General features: G+C 46.2%; 1 protein-coding gene across 1 annotated transcript; it reads right to left on the minus strand.

Moving 5' to 3' along the window:
• Positions 1-326: 326 nt before the first annotated feature.
• agfg2 (ArfGAP with FG repeats 2) lies at positions 327-10,058 on the minus strand. Its single transcript, XM_049029040.1, is given in 15 exon segments — positions 327-1,342; positions 1,453-1,523; positions 1,918-2,028; positions 2,164-2,244; positions 2,417-2,463; positions 2,585-2,657; positions 3,670-3,861; positions 5,240-5,272; positions 5,439-5,543; positions 5,817-5,937; positions 6,369-6,495; positions 7,111-7,226; positions 8,523-8,616; positions 9,282-9,312; positions 9,315-10,058. Coding segments are annotated over 15 exon segments (1,383 nt in total). The 5' UTR covers positions 9,448-10,058; the 3' UTR covers positions 327-1,294.
• Positions 10,059-10,706: the final 648 nt, after the last annotated feature.

The following is a 10,706-nucleotide window of genomic DNA, read 5'->3' on the forward strand; positions in this document are numbered from 1 at the left end:
TATAGTATTTATTTGTTATCGCTATTTTGATCGTTTTTGTGTGACTTTACGACGTCTGCCGGTCATTTATCGCTACTACATATTCGGTTTGCGGCGGTAGATGAGAAGTGAAGGACGATGCTTTTCAATTATCACTTTTCTTATATTCCCGGCAGCAATAAACGTGCGTCAGTGATGACTTTGGACAAAACACCCCGCGTACTACAAAAACCAAGAGCAAAATGCATACTTAATAACGCCTTTAACTAAGTGACAATGTGCTCATGGTGCCGAAGAGGCGCACACAAGCTGCAAGTTCAGAAATAATAAGTAGTAACCAAATCCCATTGGGAAATACATCGCTTTATTTTCTGGAAAATTGAAACCGATGGCATAATAGGGGCGAGGTTTTTGATAACAAAGCGTGAGTCAAAAACCCATTCTCAATACAGCCAGGCTCACATAACAGAAGTTGAATGACTTTTCATGTTTTAACATCACCTTCTTGCTCCAATGGGCTGCTCGAGCAGACGCTGGATGGTAGATACACCTACAATTTCCAAGAAACACCCCCCCCTCCCCCCAAAATAAAAAACAACACATGCCATATCAATCTTACAGGATACCCTACTATACCGAAGTATTTATAATTTATTACACATCACCCATAATTTCCATATACGCTTTTTTTTCTGAAGTCGCCAGGGGGGGAAATAATAGTTTGGTCCTCTACAACATGTTAATCATTTTAAAATTATTGTCCCACTTTACATTCCATAGCATTTGAATAGTTTAGGTACATGCAGATTGAAACTGTACATATGCGTTTAAAAACTAAAAATACAAAAGCTTCATACATATAATACATGGAAAAGCTGTTCTTAATGAGTAGCTGTCGTGCATTATTGGCGGAATTTCTATATCTTCATTGGTAAAAATAGTCTTCACATCAGAAATATACTCAGTCGTCTGCTTTTACCTTCATCTACATGGTCTCGTGTTTCCTTCTTAAAATTCCACATCTAAAATACTCAAAAGCAAGCGGTAGTCTATTACAATGTGGTACAAATGCGTGTGACGCTGATTAAAAGGAATAACACAGGTCATTAATGGCAGTAAGAGTGAGGTTTTGGAGTGTGGTGGACTTTGGTCAGGTAGTGCCGCTGATGTCTGCCCTCTAATGGTTTGTGGCGGTACTGCAGCTGGACACTACCCACGCTAAAGCGCTTGGAAAGTGCTAGAAAACCAGCGACTCTTCCCCTCATACCCAAACCCGTTTGCTGCGCCTTGATGTGCGGCTCGGCTGGGTGTGGAATCAGATGAAAGGGTTCTGCGAGGTTGCTTTGCGTGGATATACACTCCCCTGAGAGAGAGAGAGAGATGACAGTTCGTCAGTGCTTGTATAAATCATGGCTACATAATAAATTAGCGCGCAGGCAAGTGCGTGAGGGGAGGGGGGCTGCAGTTACTCACGGTAAAAGGGTTGACAGATACAGGACGGGCAGGTCTTGGGTAGGATTCCGGGGCGGGAACGGAGGCAAGACCTATATGTCCAAACACAGGCAGAGACAGGAGTAAGGAGACACTAGTGGGAAAGGGAGTTTCAGCCTGTATGGCTCGGTCATCGCGGCCGTTTGGAGCCCGACACGCCGGCACAGCACCGGCCCGGTACCGGCCCGCTCAAGGGCTGGTAACCGGACCAGTAAGCCCAGTCACACAGCTGTCAGTGTTCATGAGGTGCCCAGGGGTTAGGAGTGCTAGTGGGTCAAACGGCGCACACGCCACAGAAGTCACAGCATGGAGGTAAAAATATCTCCTGCCGTAGCATGTAACCGGCGTGCCTCCCATATGCACCGTTCCTACGGAAACCGCGGAACGTGATACAATAGGCGCCGATGTCGGGCGGTCATGCGATCCTCGGGGCGGCACGATGCGTACCATTGGCCTCCTGAGCGCTTGTCGACTGCGGGGCAAACACGTTGCGGCCGCTGGTGGAGGAGAAGCTCGTTGACTGGGGGAAGATTCCCGGGGCGCTGCGAACAGGGTCGCCTGTCGGGGGGGGGGGGGGGGGAATAAATAAATAAATCAGCAGAATACTTGACCACGGGGGACACATGCTGGCACACGCATACACACACACATACACACACACACACACACACACACACACACCACCATGTTTACCTGCCAGCGTGGTGCTGAAAGGGTTGCTGGGAGATAAGGAGGCCTGAGGGCCAGTGGAGGTCGAGAAGGGGGTGGGAAAACCTGGAGATAAAGATCTCACATAAGAAGCTGTAACACCAGTAGAATCACAGTGACAGACATATGAATAACATCATTATTATCCATTAAATAAAAACTGGAACTGTTTTACATGCGACCAAAAACAGAGAGAGGATCGCAGAATGCACCAGACGTGCACTGCAAGGTGTCTTACTTGAGAACACATGCGGGCTGGAGACTGGATCCGTTATACCAGGTGAGCTGGGGGACAGAGAGGAAACAAGAGGGAGAGATGAAGGAGAGGTTGCTGTCGGTATATATTCACACAGTGAAACATTCAGGTTTAAGTCGGCAACAGCTGATGTGGATTCGACTTTGTTACCTAGCTGGAGTAGAACTGGAGGACAACCTGTTGCCAAACAGCGCGCTGCCCTGCGTAAATCCACCAGAGGGCGCTGTTGGAACATGCAGGAAGGTCAAAAGTGCAGCATTTTCAAAGTCTACAAAAGTTATCATGTATTCTGTTTCATGTGGGCTTAAAAGCAAGTGTGGATTTATTTTTTAATAATTTGAACATGTTCTCACTTCATGCTGTCGGGTACTTTTCTTTAACCTGTTCAATTATTTTAAAAACTTCAAAACAATAGGCTTCAAAAAAAGGCAGTCTCCATTGTTCTCTATATTCGTAACTAAATAAATTCACAAAGGTCATTTCATTTCCACAAACATTAGCAGTGTCCTGTCCAGTGAGATCCTGGTTTTGGAATAATAAGGTCAATAAGAAATTAGAAAAGATCTTTTGCTGTCACTATCGATACATTGTGGTATTGACACGTTACTGCGACAATTTTGCTTAAATGGCCCAAAAATGCCACCCCCCCTCCCCAGTGGAGCTGTGGTAAGGGGAAATCTTAAAAAAGCTCCCAAACGAAAAGCTGCAAGATTCACCAAAAGGAGAGACCTTGAGATGTATTTGGTTTGTTTTTCTTTCCATCTGACTCTGACACAAAGGAACTCGGAGACCAGGCAGGTCTTACGTGGTTAGAGAGCTTTAAAGTGCTGTCTGAGGGTGGGAAGGGTAGTTCCGATCTGTTTATATCATCATCATCATCATCATCGCGATCCCACCACTTTTCCTGAGGAGGGTTGCAGTATGTTTTCCTTGCCACCCATTTCGTTTCCTTTTAATGTTTATCCCTTTTCTCCGCATTTTGGTTCCTTGTGCTTGATCTCTGTATTTTATCTGTTTACTTGTTTGTGAATTTATGTATAGTCTGTGTTTTTGTTCTCTCATAGTGCGTATATCGTTAAAACCAATAAGCATTTACCGATGAAGAAAGCCGAGCTCACAGCGACGCTTGCTAGCTCTCGCTAGCTATAAATAAGCGGTTTTAAAAACACTCTGTGCGACTCCCGCTCCAACTCTCTGACCCTGGTTATGCTGATGATGCGAGTGCAGGATCCTACCTGCCACAGGTGAGCTGGAATCAGAGAAGACGCTGTCCAGCTGGGACAGAGCAGCGTACCGGTCCTGCGAAACCGGGGCTGCCAGAGATGGATTCAGTCCCATGTGCTGACTTAGGCCCCCAGAGTCAACGCTGAGTGATTTTGGAATGGCTTTGAAAGGGATGGAGCCCCCGGACGAGGATGTTGATCGACCTGAACCAATCACAGACAGGCAGCTGGGCATTATCCAATCACAAGCCAGTGCAGGGGGCACTTTGCAGTATCATAAACAAAATCATTCTCTTTCCTAAAATGTTACTACTTTGTGCATTAGGAGTGTAAAACGACTATTACCTTTCACATTTTATTCGTTTTCGTGTTTGAAAACACTGTTAAGCAACACGTTACTCTTTGATCTTATCAATGCTTAATAACATTGCGGCGTTTTGCTGCGAATAAAGTCCCTGCCGTTTTCTTGCCCCGTTTAATGTGCCGCTTCCCTGTGACCTGGAACTCTTCTGATCTAAAGCTTTGAAGTGTAGCGCAGGAAAGGCGAAGAGCCCCTGGTGTCACAGGCCCGGAGGGAAGCGGGGGTCCCACTCGAGGTTGTGGCCCCCCAGCCCAGACCAATCCAATTATGTTCTAAATTTCTTACGGTCCCTGTCAAGCAGAGGCCCATGGAATCATCCTAGCTCTCCCCCTCCCCCCGTCATGGTAACCCTGGACGGAAAGTCGGGTGTGCATGTACGCACACACAGGAAAATGCAGACAAAAGTTCACAGACGCATTTAGACATATACATATATATACAGGCAAATGCAGACAAAAGTGCACCCCCACACACACATATAAACATATACAGTATATATACACATACAGGCAAAAATAGATGAAAGTGCACACACATACCTAGACATATACATATACTGTATATATATATATATATATACAGGCAAATGCAAACAAAAGTGCACACATACACATAAATGCAGGCAAAAGTGCACAATCATGCACACAGACATATACATATATACAAACAGAAAGACAAAAGGACAAAGGATAGAAGATAAAAACAGGTGCTGAGACACACAGATAAGCTGTCTTTTGTCTTTGTGGGCCTCTTGGAATCCCACCCCCGCCATTTTCATCTAGTCATTAAGGTTCCTAACAGACCCCAAGCTAACTTTCTCTCCAGAACCTTCAGCAGAATTGCGTCACACATGATGCTGAAAGGAAAAGTAACCAGCCTGAGCAGAGCGGCTCAATGCTCTCACTTTGCCCGGGACTCTTCCAGGGTGGGGGGGGGGGGGGGGTGATGTGGCCCACCCCCTACTCCTGACCCTGAAAGCGTGATACATGCATCAGTGACCTCGCCTACGTCAGGAGCCCAAACAAGTGGCCGTGACCCGTCACCACTGCCTCCTCCCACAAACTCAAAAGCAAAGAACGTTCCAGAATGCCGGAGTGTCAGCACGCCTTCTGATAACGATCAGTGTCTCTGACATGCTGATGTGGTATGATGGCTGACTTGTGTTGCGTGAAAATCACAGTCGCTGGTGTTCCTGTGTACGTGGCGAGCCGTGCTTCTTACCTAAAGTAAAACTGTTTTTAAAAGTGCTACTGGCTGGGGGGGGGATGAAAGATTAGGGGGGCATACAGGGAAAGGGTAGAGAGAGAGAGAGAGAGAGAGAGGGAGAGAGAGAGAGAAGGAAAGAAGTGCAATTGTGAACAAAAAGACCATGATGTACAGTATAGATAGACATGTTTTTGATTAGGTTCACCTGGTTTACCTGAGGGGCGTGGGAGGGCAGGGAAGAGCGGGCCGTGGCTTTGGGGGGCCATTCCAGGTAAAATGGTACTGGGACGCTGCCTCTCAATCCCACACAGTATGGTGTCTGAAAAGTGTGCAAGGCAGACATCAACCAACGGCCTCCAAACCTTCCTCCCGAAATCGCTCTCATATTCAAAAAATGTTTTATTTTTAAACATAACGTGCCACAGAGCCGCTCCTTTCTACAAACTGAAATGATAACCTTTTCCCATATTTGGAAAACGGGGCAGAATTTTTATCTTTGTGAAAGCAACGCTGTGAAAAATAACTCCCAAAAATGTGCCAAAGGTTGATGGATGATGACTTGGCAGCGGCCCGACGCGCGGGGGGAGCACACCTTTCACGGAAGGATCTCGGAGACTCTGGGAGCGGGACGGGCGGGCGGTGAAGACGTCCGTGCGAAGGTCTGTGGGCGATGGGACGGGGGCTTTGTCCCAGGACGCCAGGTGGGACTGGGACTACGGAGCAACACAGGACTTCAGTTTTGTGGCTGTAGAATGGCTGTTAAGGTGTTTTATGGATACTGATTGTCGTTAACTGGAGCTCGTAAGCACACTCTGGAGGAATGTCCAGATACAATTTCTATGCCTCTATGATGTCATCGGCTTCTATGATTAATCCACTTGGCTTTTTTTCAAGCCAAGAAAACTCCGCGCTCAAACTTTCCCTTCTGCTTTCCGGACTGTCCTCTCACATGATACCTCTGTCACCCCCCCCCCTTTCATAATCTGGCGAAGGAACCCCTCCCTCTTCACTTTCCCAGCCATAACAAACCAAAACAAAAAAATGTCTATTCAGCCTCTGTTTAAAATCTGTTATTTCCCCTCTGCGCCCCCCCCGTCCCAGTGGCCCCGAGGGGAGGGGACTGGCAGACATGGATGCCTCTCACCAGCGTGCGCGTGGGCGGCCCTGAGGACAGCTGGCCCGGGGCTCGGGGGTGGGGTGGCGACAGACCCTGCCCGCCAGGACTGAATGGGCCCTCTGCCTCCCTCCAGGTCTTGTTCTTAGAAAAATGCCTGAAGCAGCGGGGGAGGGGGGATATTATCATTACTTTGTTGTATGCTAAACATTATCATCATCATCATCATCATCATCATCATTATTATTCTGTTATGCACAACAGAGTAGGAGAGGGTTTTATGCTGGGGGGGTCAATAGTGTAGCAGAGTGTCTGAGATTGTGGGGAGACAAATTAATAATTCAAATACATAATTTACATAGAATAAATTGTAATGCTATAGTAGTTTTCTGGGGATTCGACACAGAGACATTTAAAGAGGAATTTCAGTCCGTGAGAAACTCATGAGAAACTGATAGTAGGAACAGAATATTAGCATTACGATAATTTAAAATAACGGGGGGGATGAATGAAGTCAAATGAAATACGGGGGGGGGGGGGGGGGGGGGTTCCTACGCCCCTGATTTTTGGGGGTGGGGTGACTGATTTCAAATGCAATATTGGATGCCCTGTACCCCCCGCCACCCGCCCATCTCCCCTGGATCCCCTGACTATGCATCACAATTCATGATAGCTTCACTGATGTTGCTATTTTTGTCCGGATATCACTATTGACGTTACTAAGAATGAGGGACCGGGAGACTGAAAGGGGACGCGTGTTTCCGACACTCACCACTTCTTTTTCTCGTACTTGTCTTGGAGGAATTCCTTCAGCCTCTGAGCGTCGCGGGTGTCGAAGCAGCCGTCCGTCTTGGGGTCATAAGCGCACAGCCAGGTCCTCTTGCCCACCTAGATGATGCACGGCGGACCCCAATCAGCGCACAGCCACGTTCCGCTCACCCATGAACCGTGCTGGTTCATGGTTGGAGCATCATTAGTGAAACGGACAATAAATCACCAGTAACCACCAACGTAAAGATCAGAAGCAGCAGTGTTTGGCTCAGCAAGTTAGGCCTCCGGGCCTGCCGTCGGACGGTCACCGGTTCGAGCCCAAACCCAAAAAAATGTGAGGAACAAACAGCTTGATCCAGTACACAGACCCAAAGTTTCACTCTCAACTCTACGTATGAATATCGCCTCTCAAATGAGAGCAGGACGGGATTTACGAAAAGTCCAAAGGATATAAACTCATGCAAATATTCGGGTCACTTCATTTTACACATATGAAATTCACCGGAGAACTCTGCATGTACTCTAACCAACACAGCACGGAGACCACACCTATTCATAAATGCGGTCATACGGGGAACCCAAAATTACACAAAATTACACAATTATCTCAGGGAGTCACGACAGCTCAGCTTTCAGCCTCACCAGAGACACGAGCGGCCCGCTTCATTTCTGCCGGTTAAGGACTGTCCTCTTCGGGGAGCGACGTGTCTCTGTTTTCACGTTTCACCGGCTAACGTTACATTGCCCTGCACACCCATGAAAGGTGCGCGCTTATTAATCACCGGCGTCAATGGAAAATTAATCACTTCGCCAGCCAAGTGTCCCCAGCAGTGTATAAAGAACAAGTGCGGCAGATAGCAGTGATTAAATGACAAATGAAAATGCTGGCTGCGCAGCACCGTTCTGGGAATAATGGCAGTGTAAGGTTGCATTTTAATACCCTGTTGAGGCGCATAAATATGATACAGACATACATACACACTAGCGTGGCCTGGAACAGGCGTGTCTTAGGTTGCCCCTACGCAGCATTCCTCTAAATCATCACTCGACTCGTCTGTCTGGCAGTGTGGGTAGGGGACACGCCTTATTAAAGGTCAACGGGGGTTGTGGCGCGTTTCCGTTCCCAATTTGGAGTGGGAGTCGAGGTACAACCGGCTCAGAGGATTCACCGATTCTCACAAACGCACGGAGGGGTGACCCCGTTTCTGACACTTATGAAAGTGACTTTCATCCATGAACTTCAAAGCAATCTCGCCGTTAACTGGGGGGGGGGGGTTTGGTGGACATAGACGACACGTCACACAGAACAGAGACTAATTGCTACCGGCTTGAAGAAGGAGTGTCCTTCGGTGCTAACGCCGGCAGTTACGCCCTCGTGCACTCTTACGTGGACAGCGTTTGCCTGGCACTCACCTCATTACCATGGTTTTGCAAAAACTCCACTTCCTGTTGGGTGAAGGTTGTCATGGAGATGGACTTGACTCTGTGGGGAGGATTGAGGCCTCTCCTGACACAGGAAACAACAATAATAACATAAAAATAAATACAGAAATGCAAACACCACAAAAAAATCCAAAATATAACAACAATTTAGTAGCTACCTATTCAACATTTGTGTAATTATATAAAAAATTAAAATCAGCACATAAATGACTGTAATGGTCAATAACTGCTGACGTGACGATGGACATAAAATAATAACGGACTCCAACATGCAAATGGCACTTTTGAGCCTGAGAAGTGGTGTTAAATGAAAACAGTAACTTAAACGTTTAGAGTATCGTGAGATCGGTGAGTAGATTAAATATTTTTAAATAATTAAATTCATGCAATGAAATATGTTATAGTCATAAATAACTCAAGTAAATATTTCGAAGAGGCTCTCGCTCTGAAACATGCATTCATGTAAGAGGGCTATATGACGTCAAACCTGGAACCATGACGAAATGAAACGTAACATTATCGCCACGCCTGAAAATAATAGAGTAATGATTATCTATGGCGAAAAAATTAAAAAATAAAAAATCAACGTCAGAGGTATTTTCGTGTTTTCTTTTTAACGTTAGATTCAGAAATAGCGCACAAACAGAAATATTAACAAAACTGATATATAACAATAATAATTTATATCTTTATAATTAAACACGTCAGGTTAACGTATAGCATACTCACAGAATTCCAGAGCACGACGTGCACACAAAACAGCTACGGTGATATCGATGTAAGTCACCCCAGGCTGGCCGCATTCAAAGCAGTGCTTGTTGACTCCGGACTGGGCGAGCTCCCGCACTTTCCGGGCGCAGATTTCTTGGTTGTCCCGATGTTTTCGGTTCGACATACTGGCCTGCGCCTTGCTCTGCTCCCCTCGGTTCTGCGTAGACGGACAGTAGTATAGGAGTGCGGTCGCGTATCCCTCCAATTCCCCCCGTCTTCTCTCGCAGAGTAATACTGTATGTAACTCACGCCCGCATTATAAAAAACGTTTACGCGGCTCGCCTCCCTACGGCTTGATACCTGTATTTCATGTGTCAGGATCCTGCTCAAGCGAATCCAGTTTTCACTATGTCATGATTTATGGATTAATTGCTGCGGTATTCGAGCAACAGAGAAGGCAGCTTCTTGCATTCGATTCCGCTCCCTATGGCTTTCCGTGCTCTAGTCTGACACGCATAAACACACACGCACGCACATGCACACACCCCTTTTTGCGTATTGCTGTCGGCTCTTCTCTGTCATTCCGTAAAGACGCGGCGGTTTGGCGTGGTGACAGAATTGGAAGCACGAGATAGGCGAGACCTAGTGATCCGGACTCACTCTCTAGTGAAATGTGGAGGGGGAAAATCATTTAAAATTCAAACCAGTAGAATAAATCAGCAATGCACTCTGCTCAGAGCTGCCAGACGTGTCCTGTGTATTAATGAAGTGTTCAGAGACGAGTCTTTTCGCGGTCTTATTTAGCATGGTAATCTTAATGTAACTCAACGTGAGTTTTCTGAACCGTCGGGAGATCGCACACCCATTGCATGACGTACAAACCAAAAAATGTTGTCTACCCTACTGTTTATTAACTCCTTAGCCTGAGACACTATTTCTTGAGTTACCGACGAACCCTTATCCGTTTAGGGAAGGCAAATGTTTTTTTTTCTAATTTTATTTTGTACTGTTCATTAGTTTCCCCTCGCCCTATAAGTCTAATATTCTGTTCATACTGTTAGTTTCCTATGAGTTTTGCATAAGGTTTTCTGACTCCCGAGAAAACTACTATAGAATTACAATGTATTCTATGTAAATCTTAATCCAGTATCTCATTAAAAGGTAAGTAATTAATCCGGCACCTGTTAAACTAGGACGAGATCTATATGCGAATTTCCATACCAGATCTGAAGAATTACTTGTGTGATGGCACTGTGTGGACACACGAGGGAGCCACTGGCCTCACAGAATAGCGACAGCTTCGACTTATATAGATATCCGTGTGCTTCATTTCTAATTAATTAAATTGATCATCTTCATCCAATCGGCTTTGGTAGAGAAAGAGGGAGCGATTTACGACTGGAGCGCAACCGTTAAAGTAATGGTTCCAAATTCGCAAACATC

Source organism: Brienomyrus brachyistius, chromosome 10, assembly GCF_023856365.1.
Source record: "Brienomyrus brachyistius isolate T26 chromosome 10, BBRACH_0.4, whole genome shotgun sequence".
Classification (NCBI taxonomy): Eukaryota; Metazoa; Chordata; class Actinopteri; order Osteoglossiformes; family Mormyridae; genus Brienomyrus; species Brienomyrus brachyistius.